The 16,043-nt window shown below is 46.3% G+C and overlaps 1 protein-coding gene across 3 annotated transcripts in view; it reads right to left on the bottom strand.

Annotated features, from left to right (window-relative positions):
* Window positions 1–1,559: 1,559 nt before the first annotated feature.
* itpkca (inositol-trisphosphate 3-kinase Ca) overlaps window positions 1,560–16,043 on the bottom strand; it is a 54,754-nt gene continuing 40,270 nt past the window's right edge. Inside the window, exons 2-7 of one of the 3 annotated variants that reach the window (XM_055663767.1) lie at window positions 14,821–14,920; window positions 13,249–13,465; window positions 10,539–10,743; window positions 9,607–9,708; window positions 7,741–7,775; window positions 1,560–1,892 (exon numbers count right to left, since the gene is read on the bottom strand). In XM_055663767.1, coding sequence (XP_055519742.1) covers window positions 1,841–1,892; window positions 7,741–7,775; window positions 9,607–9,708; window positions 10,539–10,743; window positions 13,249–13,465; window positions 14,821–14,920 — 711 coding nt within the window. In that variant the 3' untranslated portion in view covers window positions 1,560–1,840. Of the gene's footprint in view, window positions 1,893–2,346; window positions 3,312–3,625; window positions 6,055–7,703; window positions 7,776–9,606; window positions 9,709–10,538; window positions 10,744–13,248; window positions 13,466–14,820; window positions 14,921–16,043 lie in introns of those variants that run through there. The other 2 variants (XM_055663766.1, XM_055663768.1) reach the window with 2 other exon arrangements.

Raw genomic sequence — 16,043 nt, 5'->3', positions numbered from 1 at the left:
TGAGGCAAATGGTGCTAATTTTGTAAATAGTTCAGTAATCCCAGTAAGAAATAAATTTGGTAGAACGTTTGTGATTTTTACAATGACTGTAAATACTATTTATTTATACTTGGAAATAATAGCCAATTCTGTGATTGATTAAAGATCACTTAGTCAACCTCAATAAAAAGGAATAAAGCAATAAATAGATGAGAATTGAACACATTTAAAGGTTTCCTCAACCTCCAATGCTCCAGTGAAAAGAATCCAAATTTGTCCCATCTCCCCTTGTACCTAATACTCCGTAATCCGGGCCTCATCGGGTGAACCTCTCCTGCACCCTCTCAAAAACATCCCCAACCTTCCTGCCATGTGGTGAGCAGAACCGCATGCAACACGATCTCCCGGTTGCCAAACACTAACTCTCCTTGCCATTCCCATACTGACTTTTCTGTCCTGAGCCTCCACTATCAGAGTGAGGTCAAACGTAAATTGGAGGAATATTTCGCTTGGGCAGCTTACACCCCAGCAGTATGAATATTGATTTCTCTAACTTCAAGTAACTCTTCCTTTCCCCCACTCCTCCCCGACCCTAGTCATCGTACTAGTTTCACTGTCGTCCTGCTCAGTTTCATTGTACGTATCCCCTCGTTATCACTTTTTCCACAGCCAACAATGGACCATTGTGGGCTCCACCTTTCATTGATCACCAGCGTTGGCTTTGATTTGTTCTTTTCATACCTTTCATTCATTCCTTGTAGCTTCTCATACCTCGTTTCCCTCCTCCCCGACTCTGTCTGAAGGATCTCAACCCAAAACGCCACCTATTTATTTTCTCCAGCAATGCTACCTGACCTTTTTCTCCAGCACTTTTGTCTACCTTCCTGCACCCGCTGAGTTTCTCCAGCACTTTTGTCTACCTTCTCCCATTCCGAATCCGACCTTTCTGTCCTGGGCCTCCTCCATGGCCAGAGTGAGCACCACCGGAAATTGGAGGAGCAGCACCTCGTTATTCCGCTTGGGCAGTCTGCACCCTAGCGGCATAAACATTGACTTCTCCAATTTCCGGTAGCCCTTGCTGTCTCCTCCCCTTCTCAGCTCTCACTCAGCCCTCTGGCTCCTCCTCTTCCTTTCTCCTTTCTTCTCCCCACCCCCACCCTACATCAATCTGAAGAAGGGTTTCGGCCCGAAACGTTGCCCATTTCCTTCACTCCATAGATGCTGCTGCCGCATTTTTGTCCGCCTGACTCGCTGAGTTACTCCAGCATTTTGTGTCTATCTTCAGTGTAAACCAACATCTGCAGTTCCTTCCTACACATATGCAACACCACAGCTGTATTGTACTTAGCGAGTAAGCCTAGCATGCTGTAACAAAATCTAGATACACAGAACTGCAAATGCTGTTCATCCCCTTCACCTTCTACTTAGGTTTCCAGCAAGCTATGTATTTACACCCAAGTTCCCCTGTACAATTCTCCTAAAGGTCCTGCCATTTACTGTACTTCCCAACCAAAGAGCAACATTTGTGGTTTGTTGCTGATGACAGGAATATGAAACAGATAGGCACAGATGAGTCGATATGTAGAAATCCCCACAGAGGCAGTTTTATTATGACAATGAACCCATTAGATAACATTGTATGGAAATTAACCCAGCAAAGCAATTTTAATGCAATATAAATTAAACATGCAGCTTCCAGTATCTGTCCAGTAGCGGTTCATAAATACATAATGAAAATACAATGAGGGACTGGGTAAATGTTCTTTTAAAAAGATAGCTTTGTAAACAATTGTGTGTATCGAGAGTCAGAAGAGGTGATCTCAAATTTGGGGCCACAATTCAATGTTTGTAAGGAATATAATTAAAACTCGTTGGAAGGGAAGATTGGACACCAAAGATAGACACAAAATGCTGGAGTAACTCAGTGGGACAGGCAGCATCTCTGGAGAGGAGAGAATTCCTTCTATCCAGAGGTGCGGCCTGTCCCGCTGAATTATTCCAGCATTTTGTGTCTTTCTTCAGAATTAAAACCAAGCGGCTCAGAGAATGGAATAGAGTCCCAGGTAGGTTGCTGGTCAGTTCAGTCAGCTCGATAGGGCGACCGATGGAATGAGGTGACTTGGTGGTGGGACACAGAGCTGCTGGGGGGGAAACTCCTACCTGCAGTACCAGTCAAACTGAGGCAGAAATCCCTCAGCGATGATCACTGGGGCTCCACAATGCAGCTTCCTTCCTTCAGTGCTGGAACGCTGGGCAAACCGCAATGCACAAGCCCAACGCAGCTCCAGCCCCTTCAAACCTTGCACTCTAAACAAACGCGGAGATGACGGAGGCTGGGCCAAGCTAAATGATACATGGACCGCTAAATGATATTGGCTCACTTCCTTCCCCTCTGCACAAGATCACAACACCATAGCGTGTTAATGACTTATTTTAACTAAAAAAGTCTCGCTGTTGTTGAAGGGGACAAACCAAAGTAGAATGACACATACCCAACTTCCAGCTCACTAAAACACCTCACTAGCCCTGCAAAATGGAGTCGTGGAGTAAGAAGCCACAAGCAGCGTTCTCATTCCAACACGAGCTGCAAGCGCCCAAGCCCAGAGTATCATTCCTTCACCGTTTCACCACAATGCGTTCATTGATCGGAATAGAACTGGGTGATTTCACGAGAGCCTGGGGAAGGATAAAATAACAAAAGATCCTAATCTTTAAAAAAAAAAATTCCAGCATTCGACAGGAGCTCTGCTCATTAATGACCCATTCTGAAAACTCTCCCTCAGCAATGAAACTCCCCCAGTGTTTAATCTCTGAGATAGAAACACATACACACACACTGTCATAAACATAAAAATACAACCAGCAAAAAGTATTTTGCTCAGGCTCATTGCATTTGGGATTCAATTTACAGGTTCCCTATAGTACAGCAGGTATTTATAAGATGGAGGCATCTCTAAACAAGGCAAGAGACCCCAGCTATTTACAATGGCTGAACTACCATCGACAGACAGTCAGCCGGATTATTTTGTTCTGATACTTCAGGGCTCTCCTGGGAGTTCAGTGGAGATGCAAGCTGAGATAACTTCCATCAGTCAAGTTATAAATTTCCCCAGGGCTTTGCAACTATGGGAGGGTTTGCCTTCAAATAGGGACATTTGATGATGAACTGTTATTTGAACTTAAAATGTATTCACTTCCCCAATCATATTTGAACTTTGATTTTGGGAAGTTTTAATGTATTAATACACCGAATGCCAATGTATATCACATTATATTATTTCACTGTGATTCTCATCACACGCGCCCTTGCGATCCTCCCAATAGTTATGCCCCTGTCCCACTTAGGGAACCTGAACGGAAGTCTCTGGAGACCTTGCGCCCCACCCAAGGTTTCCATGAGGTTCCCGGAGGTTTTTGTCAGTCTCCCTAATGGTGGAAAGTGGTTTCCGCTTCTTCTATGTTCCGGCGATTATTTCAAAAAATTCAAAACCGGCCGCGACTAAAAATAGGTTGCCGTTTTAAAAATCGGTCATTGTTTAGTCGAAGCCGGTTGCGATGCTAGTTGAAGGTGGTTGCCGAAGGTTGCAGGTAGTGGAAGGTAAGACCTCCCTGGTGGAATAAAACTGGGTGAAAAAAAAAGGTCTTACCTTCCACTACCTGCAACCTCCGGCAACCACCTGCAACCTCCAGCAACCACCTGCAACCTCCGGCAACCTCCGGCAACCACCTGCAACTAGCATTGAAACCGGGTTCGACTAAAAAAATTACCGGTTTTTAAAATAACAACCTATTTTTAGTCGCGGCCGGTTTCGAATTTTTTTAAATAATCGCCGGAACTTAGAAGAAGCTCGACTACACGGAAACCACTCCCGACCATTAGGGAGAGTGACAAGAACCTCCGGGAACCTTGCGCAAGGTCTCCAGAGGTTTCCGTTCAGGTTTCCTAAGTGGGACAGGGGCATTAGACACCATTGAGTTTAATGTTAAAATGAAGCTTGGAATTGCTGTGGGATCAGTCTGCCTAACATTCAGGTAACTATTGCCTCTTTGCAGCAACTGATGGTACAGAGTCTTGATCATTCTTTGCACTGCAAGGAAGACACAGTAGCTAATCTGTGCCCACATCGCATGTGTCAAAGAGCAGAACTCCGAATGGGGAAAACTCTCAGATATTGCTCAATCTGGAAAAAAATATCCATTGATTTGCCAAACGACTTTATCGTCTGCACGCAGATACAATGTTTCAGTGAAGCGCTGCTCTTAATGTGGTCAAGGTTCAGTTTCAGAACCAACAGCACAGAGGGTGGGAGGACATATCTTCACTCTACACTTAAAATTTACTTCAAATTAAAATTACTTAAAAAATAACGTATTATTTCTCAGAGAATGCCAAATAATCGAGAGAATTTAAGGTTTAAAAATTACCATAAAGGGATTCTTGGTCCTCCAAAATATTCCAAATGGAATTTAAACTGGAGGTGGTGGAGGGAAGACTTAACTAAAAATGGGAAATGCTCACACCACACCTCCTCTAACCCAGACTGCAATCTCTAGCTACAGAACTCACTCAAACTACAAGCAACTAGCCTGTGAAGGAGGAACCTGGAGGTGGGGGAAATCGAGAGCAACTTTATGGTAAAGGTTAAACTTCTCTGGTTCAACACCATGTTGAAGGTTATCCAGGCTTGAGGACGCACCTTCTCCAAGGCTGCGTCTGCAAATCTCTGAGACTGCAGTCTCTTGTTTGGGGGAAATTCCAGTCATTAGTAAGCCCCATACACTGCCCCAAAATGAGGGCCAGCATACCACGTCTTGTCCAAAACCTCCCAACCCCCACCGATGCTGATAAATTCAGAGAGATGCTGTAACTGAGCCATCTCTAGCTGCAGAATAAGATTGTGATGGAACAGTACATGCAGTCCCTCACCGTGACAAACTGGAAGTCACTCTCTACTCAATGGTTAATATTCAACTTAGGTTTAAAGATTAGCTTTTGTTTAATAAATGTTTTTGAAGAGGCTAAACCCGTTGTTACAGATTTATTACACAGTACTATAAAATGTTACACTGTGAAGTCCAAGAGTACTAGCCTTGGATGATTCCACGTAGCTTCTAGTGCATTTGACCCTCAACTACTCTGCCCTTGGGTCTCAACACCCACAGCAGGCATCTCTCGCCAGTTTGTCGTCAGTGTTCGATGCAGTGGCGAGTTCAGCCCCATCGGGGGTGGGGAAGGGGAAAGTGGAAGTGAGAGGGGATTAGATTCTATCGGGTCAGAGCATATCGCAGACAGGGCAAATGAAGCAAGATCGGGACAATGTTTCAAATGCATACAAATGCGATTGGCCTCAGTAAACTGTTCTGCAGTACTGTTTTGCGGCTATAAAAAAATATATATATGATACAAACCGAGGAATGAATCAGAGATAGCTCTGCCTCCCTCCAGTGTTTCGTTTGCCAAAAGAAAGTTCACCGACTCAGCCAGTTGACGAGAGCCCTAAAGTGTCCGGTTAGCGTTTGCCACCGCCACTGCAGCTTAGAGTTCAAATCCCAGGCCTTCCTCTGGCTTTACTGCAGAGTTCAGGAGTCTGGGCCACAGTGCTCAGGAGTGACGCCTTCAAAAGATGGCTGCAGCTTTCATCACCCAGGTTCACATCCGCACCTTCCCCCAATTCCTACGCACACCACCCCTCCCCTCTCCCCCCAGCTGTGGTGGTTCTCTCGTGCAGAGAGCTTCGCTCCTGCAGGAGGAAAGGGAGAGGGGGTGAGGGGGAAAAACGCTGCCAGGCAAGAGGCACTTCCCCATGAGGAGGGTGTGCGACATGGAAACGGCCAGCTGTGACCAATACAGCCGAGGACTGCTGCAGCGAGTCACTCCTCCACCATCTTGCTGATGATACCGATGAGGTTATCAAGCCCCCACAGGTAGCCGTCCTCCCGGTTGCCCTCCTTCCAGGCCTCCCTGTGGTTCAGTGTCTCTGGGGCAGGCAACATCACCGTCTTTCCAAAGTCGATCATCCAAACTTTGGCCATCTCCGAGTCGTCGTGGACAAAGAGAAGGGAACTGCCCACCACCTGGAAACAAGGGAACAGAGACAATAGACAATAGGTGCAGGAGTAGGCCATTCGGCCCTTCGAGCCAGCACCGCCATTCAATGTGATCATGGCTGATCATCCCCAATCAGTACCCTGTTCCTGCCTTCTCCCCGTATCTCCTGACTCCACTATTTTTAAGAGCCCTATCTAGCTCGCTCTTGAAAGCATCCAGAGAACCTGCCTCCACTGCTCTCTGATGCAGAGAATTCCACAGACTCACCACTCTCTGTGAAAAAAAGTGTTTCTTCGTCTCCGTTCTAAATGGCTTACTCCTTATTCTTAAACTGTGGCCCCTGGTTCTGGACTCCCCCAACATCGGGAACATGTTTCTTGCTTCCAGCGTGTCCAAGCCTTTAACAATCTTATACGTTTCAATGAGATACCCTCTCATCCTTCTAAACTCCAGAGTGTAGAAGCCCAGCTGCTCCATTCTCTCAGCATATGACAGTCCCGCCATCCCGGGAATTAACCTTGTGAACCTACGCTGCACTTCCTCAATAGCAAGAATGTCCTTCCTCAAATTAGGGGACCAAAACTGCACACAATACTCCCGAGACATTTCCACAACTGCATTCAGAAACACTATGTGTAAGAAAGGACTGCAGATGCGGGAACAATCGAAGGTAGACAAAAAATGCTGGAGAAACTCAGCGGGTGAGGCAGCATCTATGGAGAGAAGGAAAGGAACATTTTGGGTCTCGACCAAAACATTTTTGTCTACCTTCGATTTTCCAGCATCTGCAGTCCCTTCTTTAACCTCAAACTGTGGAGAATTCTTACATCTACATGCATGGGATCATCACAGACTGCCAACACAGAGGGTGCAAAGATGCAGCAACGCTCAGGGACCCGTCTTACCACCATTGACCCGTGAATATCAACATTAAAGTTTACCGAATGGACAAACCACAAACATTTTCCAAAACAAATGGGACATGGAAGCAACATGAAGGTGAGATGCAAAGCAGCAGCTGTGCAGCTATCACGGACACTGCCAGCAGCTAGGAAGGTTCAAGCCGTCACCTCAAACACATTCAGGAACTGCCGTGCACAGCAACCCAACTCACAACAGGATCACAACAGAAAATGTCGGGGGGAAAACTCAGCAGGTCAGGCAGCATCCGCGGAAAGAGAAATAAGTCAGAGTCTTAGGTTGAAGACCTTTGATCAGAACAAACAAAAAGGGGGAGAGCAAGCTTGTCTAAGCAGCAGAGAGGGTGGAGCTGGGGGTGGAATAAAGGGAGTGTCAGTGTGGGGTGAAATTATGTGGCCAGTCAATGGTCAGCAGTGATGTGAGGGTTGGGCAGGGATCTTGCCTGATCAGTACAATAAATAGATGTCGCATCCACAACTGGACAAACGGCTCGGATTCTTCTCCCCCCCCCACCCCCACCCCACACCACACATCAGTCTGAAGAAGGGTTTTGGCCCGAAACGTTGCCTATTCCCTTCACTCCATAGATGCTGCTGCACCCGCTGAGTTTCTCCAGCACTTTTGTCTACCTTCGATTTTCCAGCATCTTTGGCCTGCAATTGCCGCTGGGGTGCCAATTAGTTTTAGTTTCGATTAATTTAAGAATCACTGCTTTCTAGCAGTAAGCTATGGACAGACACAGCAAATACATTACCTCATGGGTCTTGAAAAACTCCGAGCCCTCCAATGCTATCACCAATTCTTTCAACCGTGCCAAATACTTTCTCTGCAACAGAACAACAGAAGTGTTAGTGGCCCAGCAACACAGCAGACAACTGTCACCCACCATACACAGGCTACATGAAGCAGCGGACTAGTATGCTGGCCCAATGTGTAGCATTCACCCCGTGCAGTAGCCCAGCCCAGCCAGCTCACTGAAGGGGAAGCTGTGGCGCAATTCACCACATCGCGGGGGGGAAAGGGGAGACCTAACCCCTGAAGGCTATGAAGGAAATGTTAAATGGTCAGCTCGACATAGACTACAAGACCTACACCAAACCCAAACCAATTAGGAGCAGACGAGGGCATTCGATCCAATTTGTGATCCCAGCTACAAAGACAGATGTGTACAGCAATTCGTTCTTCCCCCGCACAATTAAAGCATGGAATAATCTCCACCCAACTATAGTTACCCAACAAGATGCAACTACATTTAAAGTAGCTCTTTCTTCCCAATAACCCTTTCTGGCTTAAGCCCTCCCTCCACCACCTTTATGTTAGGAAGAGTATCCGGCCATTAGTCCAAACAAGTGGCAGTTGTTTGAAGCACCATCCAGCTTTATTTTTCCTTGTATTCATTCCTGATAATACCAGCACACACTGCACACCTCATGGTGATTGTGGCAAGACCCTTTTTGGAAGTAAAACCCTATCCCAAGAAGGTGCTCCTGCAGAGTTGTTGGGAAGGCCAACACCAGGATTTTGACACAGCGGTGATGAAGGATGAACAGTTTAGGGGTCACAGTTTAAGGATAAGAGGGAAATCTTTTAGGACCGATATGAGAAAATCATTTTTTACACAGAGAGTGGTGAATCTGTGGAACTCTCTGCCACAGAAGGTAGTTGAGGCCAGTTCATCGGCTATATTTAAGAGGAAGTTAGATGTGGCCCTTGTGGCTAAAGGAATCAGGGGGTATGGAGAGAAGGCAGGTACAGGATACTGAGTTGGATGATCAGCCATGATCATATCGAATGGCGGTGCAGGCTCGAAGGGCCGAATGGCCTACTCCTGCACCTCTTGTCTATGTTTCTACAATACATCCCCATTGCATATTGCTGGGCGGTTGGAAGGAGAGTCCAAATGTGGTGGTGCCCCCACATGCCAAAGCCCTTGTCCGGATTTTAAAAGTTGCATGAAGCTGGGGCAGCCTAGGTAACTTAGTAACTGTGTTACATTTTATAATATAAATACACACTAAAGTCAACGCATGTCAAGGTTAAGGAAATGCATGGTGTACTAATTCAGATGAATGAATTAATTAATTAATTAATTAATCAATAAGTTTAGTGGCCAAGTATTCACATACAAGGAATTTGCCTTGGTGCTCCGCCCACAAGTAACAACATGACATACAGTGACAGTTAGGAATGACACATAAGACATTAAACATTAATAATCAAACATGTGGATTAAATAAATTACCAGAGCAAAAAGGGGGCTACAGATTTATGGTTATTGAGTAGAGCTACTGCTCGTAGAAAAAAGCTTTGATGCCAAGCTGATGGGTGGTTATTGGAGATGAAGTCATCTAAGCACTCACACAAATGTGTCCTGTTCGTGAGTTAAAAAGCATTGGGCAGATGAGTCTGACTGCAGTGCTGCACACACTATTGGGAGTGGTACCCTTGGTGTGAAGATAGGACCACCTCCATTAGGATCCACAAACACTCTGTGATGGACATCGAAGACCCCACTCAAAATACAACAACATGTGCCTGTGCTACCTGTACATGTATTTGAAGCATTTAAAGAAGCTCTTGGAAAGAGAAATACATTATGATCTCTGGCTGGATACAAAGAACCCTTTGCCCAAAGTACTATTAAAAAAGATAGTTACCAAGATGTTTTTATTGCAGTCCACAAAATCTTCCAGTGCCACCATAACCTGTTCCTTGAGTTTGGTTTTCTTAAAGTTTGTGTTGCAGGACCCATCAGCCTTCTGGGGGAAACCAAGAAAACAGAAGCTTGTTAACAATAAGGAGCAGGGCACGTGGGGCACGACAGTCAACAGCAGACAGCACCATCCCCCGTCCTGTGCTGACTACCTTACTCAATGCTTGGGTTCGATCTGGACTACGAGGGCGGTCTGTACAGACTTTGTACGATCTCCACATGACCTGCGTGGGTTTTCTCTGGGATCTCTGGTTTACTCCCACTCCAAAGAATTGGCTTGGTATAATTGTAAAATTGTCCCTAGTGTGTGTAGGATAACATTATTGTGCTGGGATCGCTGGTTGGCTCGGATTAGAAACATAGAAATTAGGTGCAGGAGTAGGCCATTCGGCCCTTCGAGCCTGCACCGCCATTCAATATGATCATGGCTGATCATCCAACTCAGTATCCCAGTACCTGCCTTCTCTCCATACCCTCTGATCCCCTTAGCCACAAGGGCCACATCTAACTCCCTCTTAAATATAGCCAATGAACTGGCCTCAACTACCCTCTGTGACAGAGAGTTCCAGAGATTCACCACTCTCTGTGTGAAAAAAGTTCTTCTCATCTCGGTTTTAAAGGATTTCCCCTTTATCCTTAAGCTGTGACCCCTTCAGTGGGCCGATGGGCCTGTTCCCACGTTGTATCTCCAAACTAGACTTAAAGTCTACTTCGTCATTCAATCATGGTTGATCTATCGTTCCCTCTCAACCACATTCTCCTGCCCTCTCCCCATAACCCCTGACACATCCAAGACTCAGTAAATAACAGGACTAAATGCCTTTCTGTTGGTCAATCAGTTTCTTGTCAGTGTGGGCTGTTGGGCTCACCACTCACCCTGATGCCTTCGATCCTGAATCCTAGTGTTGCAGTCGAGCTAAGGGTCTCCCGCCATTGCATGTAACGTGGCTTCAAAATGGCCTTTTGTTCGTGTTCCTCTTGGGTGGGTGCATTTGGATCCACCGCTATCATCTTCTCGTACATATCTTTACGCAGTTTGGGTTTCTCTCGAGCTTTGGTTAACTCCTCCTCTAGGTAGGTCCTACAAAAGGAAATTTGTAACCCAGTGAGAAAAGGCCAACGCTACACAGATCCGCCATGATTTGTAGCGACTGCTCTTGACCCACCTCCAGAGACATCCGCTCGCAATCTCCAAAGCAACCATCTTCAACCTCAAGGTAGACAAAATGCTGGAGTAACTCAGCGGGCCAGGCAACATCTCTGGATAAAAGGGAATAGGTGACGTTTTGGGTCAAAACCTCAAAATATCACCTTTTCCTTTTATCCAGAGATACTGCCTGACCGGTTGAGTTGCCCCGGCAGTTTGTGTATCTTCAATGTTACGAGCATCTGCTGTTCCTCCCTACACATCTTCAACCCCATGGCATCTGCACTCCTTCACTATCACTGTTACTGTCTCTGTCCATCTTTAAATCTTACTTCTAACCAAATCCATAATGTTGTTCTATTTCATAATTAGGGGCAATAATAAATGATCTGCACCTCAAATACCAAGGCTTTGGAAGTCAAAATCCAGCATCGTTGGATAGAAGGAAGGGCTGTACTTCCCACACCTGTTCCATGAGTTAAATACCTGGGTGTATGGTAGTAGTAGGCCCCTCTCGGTCATGACTGACCATGGGTGATGCATCCTGGCTGGATGGATGCAAGCCTGGACGATCAATGTCATATGGAGGACAGGCTGTTGCCCATGCAGCACATCCCCCCCTCTCCACATCGCTGATCGATCCAAAGGAACAGCAGGGCCGTTACAGTTTGGCACCAGCGCCATCGCAGGAGCTGCCAGAGCGAGGTTGTAGACAACGACAAACTGCCTTAGGGGCTCCAACTCCGGATTTTCTCCAGGTTTACTCTGGGAGCCTTTTCCATGACTGGATATGGCCACAAGGCAGTGGAGGTTTTAAATCAGAGTTTCCCCCTCTCCTAGATGGACTGCCTTCCCAGGCTGACGAGCCCCATCTGCCCGAGACTGGTGGGGGCGGGAGCGTCTACCTTCCCGTGCAGGTCTATAGCACCTGCCCACTGGATGCTAACGTCCCCATATCCTCGTGACTTCCTGTCCATGCTGTGTCTACAGCCACATAGCATTAATTTCTTTAAAATGCAATTGGCAATTTTCCATCTATCTCCTTAATTGTCTTGGCATTTAAGTATTCGAAGGAGAGCATTTGAAATGCCATGGCAGAGAAGAAATCGGCCAAATACTAGACACGTCCTTGATGTTTAAGAAAGAACTGCAGATGCTGAAAAATCAAAGGTAGACAAAAATGCTGGAGAAACTCAGCGGGTGAGGCAGCATCTATGGAGCGAAGGAATAGGTGACATTTCGGGTCGAGACCCTTCTTCAGACTTCAGTCGCTCTATAGACATGTCCTTGATGGTCAGCATGAGTATGGTAGGACCATGGACTTGTTTTCGTGCAGTATGACTCTGATTCTATGACAGTCAACAGGCAAAATATTAGGTGTTGAGAAATGTCACCAATTTCTTCTCTCCAGAGATGCTGCCTGTCCCGCTGAGTTACTCCAGCATTTTGCGTCTATCTTCGGTTTAAACCAGCACTTGCAGTTCCTTCCTACACTATTACCATACCATATCCTTCTGCCCCATGCTCATTCATTCCAGGCTAGCCATCATTACTGGCTCCTTCAGAACCAATACTGTGCGCCAGAGTTTTCTAAAGGGCCTGTCCCACTTTCCCCGAGTTATTCACGAATTCCCCCGAGTTTTCAAACTAGCAGAATGTTCGTAACAAGTCCGTATGAGTCAGTGGATATATCGTAGCAGCTCGTTATACCAGCTGTAGGTACTCGGGGCATCAGGTAAGTCGGGATGTTTTTTCGGCCTGATGTAAAATGTCCACGAGGAAAAAAATAGCCCCGAGTAACCACGGCTGGCATAACAAGCCGCTACGGTATATCCACGGACTCGTTACGAACATTCTACGAGTTTGAAAACTCGGGAGAATTCGTGAATAACTCGGGAAAGTGGGACAGGCCCTTTGGAACGCTATGAACATTCTGTGAGTTTGAAAACTCGGGAGAATTTGTAAATAAATCCGGAGAATTCGTGAATAACTCAGGAAAGTGGAACAGGCCCTTACCACCATTTGTCTATCATTACCAAACCAGACACATTCCATAAATTCCGTACACCTTTACGTCAGAGCCACATTACCCAAGGTGGCGCCTGCAGGATATGATTAGCATCTATTCAGGTAATCACTTACTGTTAAATGCCTCAGGCAAACAAATCATTTATTATTGCCCCATTTCTATGAAATAGAACAACATCATGGATACTTTTCAAGGTAAAGCCAAAAAACAAATTTCAGACAAAGATCGCTCACTAGTTCTTATACGTTTGAGTTGTGTATCAAAACCCATTTACAGCTCAAAGTTGCACAGCAGAATTACAAGGGTTGAGGTTACAAATATACAAAGAGAGGAACAAACCGCACCACCCCTCCCCCTCGTCCTCGTCCTGCAACCCCTTCTCCTGAGCCAATCAATATTATTGAACATACCTCACTCCCATCTTGCAGTCCATGATCGAGGGGGAGTCAAACTCCGACAGCAAGTCGTCCATCTGGTTGTAGCTGTCTCCATCCTTGCCCACCACACCGTAATAGCCCGGTACGTAAGGACGCAGCAGAGGGTCCTTCATCAGGGACTCCAGACACTGATGCTCACACTCGCAATACTTCTTCAGGATCTTTCCATAATCCCCAGCTTTAAAGTTGCCTGAAAAGAAAAGATGTCTTCATTAGGATCACCCTGAACCTTCCAGTTCACAAACCTGCCTCTCCAAACTCACTACAGAATCGTGGCCAGCAAAGGCAAATGATGGTCACAGAGGGCAGCTAGTCCTTCGCCTGGAGTATTGTGTACGGTTTTGGTCTCCTAATCTGAGGGAAGACATACTTGCCATAGAGGGAGTGCCCCGAGTACCTACAGCTGTGCCCAAAGACCCTATAGCAATAGGATCTCCGCTATAGGATCTTCCAAATAACACAGCACAGTCCTGCATTATTTGGATCAGAGGAAAGACATTCTTGTCATAGAGGGAGTACAGAGAAGGTTCACCAGACTGATTACTGGGATGGCAGGACTTTCATATGAAGAAAGACTGGATAGACTCGGCTTGTACTCGCTGGAATTTAGAAGATTGAGGGGGGAATCTTATAGAAACTTACAAAATTCTTAAGGGGTTGGACAGGCTAGATGCAGGAAGATTGTTCCCGATGTTGGGGAAGCCCAGAACAAGGGGTCACTGTTTAAGGATAAGGGTGATGTCTTTTAGGACCAAGATGGGAGAAATGTTTTTCCAGTGCACATATATTCTCTTTTATTCTATTCCACAAACATCAAAAATATTTCAACAACATAGATTTAAATTTATTAGAACTGAAATTGAGGAGGCAACAGGGTGGTAGCTCTGTGGCCCCCTTCATGATGCAGGAAGATTGTTCCCGATGTTAGGGAAGTCCAGGACAAGGGGTCACAGCTTAAGGATAAGGGGGAAAAATCCTTTAAAACCGAGATGAGAAGAACTTTTTTTCACACAGAGAGTGGTGAATCTCTGGAACTCTCTGCCACAGAGGGTAGTTGAGGCCAGTTCATTGGCTATATTTAAGAGGGAGTTAGATGTGGCCCTTGTGGCTAAGGGGATCAGGGGGTAGGGAGAGAAGGCAGGTACGGGATACTGAGTTGGATGATCAGCCATGATCATATTGAATGGCGGTGCAGGCTCGAAGGGCCGAATGGCCTACTCCTGCACCTAATTTCTATGTTTCTATGTTTCATTGAACCTGTGGCCCCCTAAATCGCAACATTTTTCTGTAGCCCCCCTGAAATTTGCCATGGCCCCAGGTTGGTCTAAACCAAACTAAAGCCCTGGTCTTTGATTTCCAATCTGCTCTGTCATTCCAGACAATCGACCTTCCTGAATGGAACCTACACTGCAATCAGCCGTCAGCAGAACCAACCACACTGCATCGTCACTGCTTACTCAACAGTATGACAGGGTCTAGCAGTCATGAGAGGACCCGGGGCTGCCTTGCCACGAGACTGATGGAGAATCGCATGGCATGAGTTACCTGCATGTCCCGCCAACTGCACCCACGGATAACGCTTCTTGAAGGTGACAACGAACGGGGACCAGTGCACCATGGTTTTCAGCTTCTTCCACGACTTGTTCTGCAAAGAAAAGCCCCAGATTAACAAAAGGGAACAACATAATCTCTGCAATCCCACAATGAATACTTGACTTCCACTTTGCTTTCCCCAGGAGTAAGACATTTGATTGGGGATATTGGTCACGGTGTGGCGTCAGCTAATACACAGACCGCTAATGGTCGAACCCTCGTCAGTAGGTACGAGGGCTGGCACGTGACGTCATGGGCTAGGGGGAGTGTCCTGCTACTTAAGGTTATCTCACCTCGAGACCCATGAAGTCCACCGGTAGCTGAGCCCGAGAGAACAACCTCGCTCAACTACAGCAGCAATGATAACAGTAAAACACCTGAATAAACTGTCGTTTGAACCTGCCTGACGTCTGGCCTTATTCAGATTCAGATTCAGATTCAATTTTAATTGTCATTGTCAGTGTACAGTACAGAGACAACGAAATGCATTTAGCATCTCCCTTGAAGAGCGACATAGCAAATGATTTGAATAAATAATAATAAGTGTCCGGGGGGGGGGGGGGGGGTGGTGATTGGCAGTCACCGAGGTACGTTGTTGGTGTTTGGTGCCACTACAACTGGGAGTTTTAGTAATTGGAGGGTTCAGGGTGGGACTTGACATGGCTGCGTGACAACACCCAGGGTTTTCTAACGATATTAAAGAACTAGCAAGATTCATGCTGACTAGCAAAGTAGAATTCATTGGGAAGCGTCTGCCAATGAATTTGACATGGAATTAAAGGCAAACACATTTACAGTAAATAGAATAGCAAGAGGTGCAGAATTCCAGAGGGATCTTATGCCCCTGTCCCACTTAGGAAACCTGAACAGAAACCTCTGGAGACTTTGCGCCCCACCCAAGGTTTCCGTGCGGTTCCCGGAGGTTTTTGTCAGTCTCCCTACCCGCTTCCACCACCTGCAACCTCCGGGAAATGCACGGAAACTTTGGGTGGGGCGCAAAGTCTCCAGAGGTTTCTGTTCAGGTTTCCTAAGTGGGACAGGGGCATTAGAGTGCTTGTGGATAGACTTCTGAAGGTAGGAGCACAGCTACATACGGTAGCTAAGGCAGCACAGTATTATTGCCTTTATTAGTGGGGCATAAAACGGCAGGGAAAACATGCTGGAACAATACAAAA

Source organism: Leucoraja erinacea, chromosome 38 (genome assembly GCF_028641065.1).
Source record: "Leucoraja erinacea ecotype New England chromosome 38, Leri_hhj_1, whole genome shotgun sequence".
Lineage (NCBI taxonomy): Eukaryota > Metazoa > Chordata > Chondrichthyes > Rajiformes > Rajidae > Leucoraja > Leucoraja erinaceus.
The sequence above is the reverse complement of the archived record's forward strand: the minus strand, read 5'-3'. Positions and strand labels throughout refer to the sequence as shown.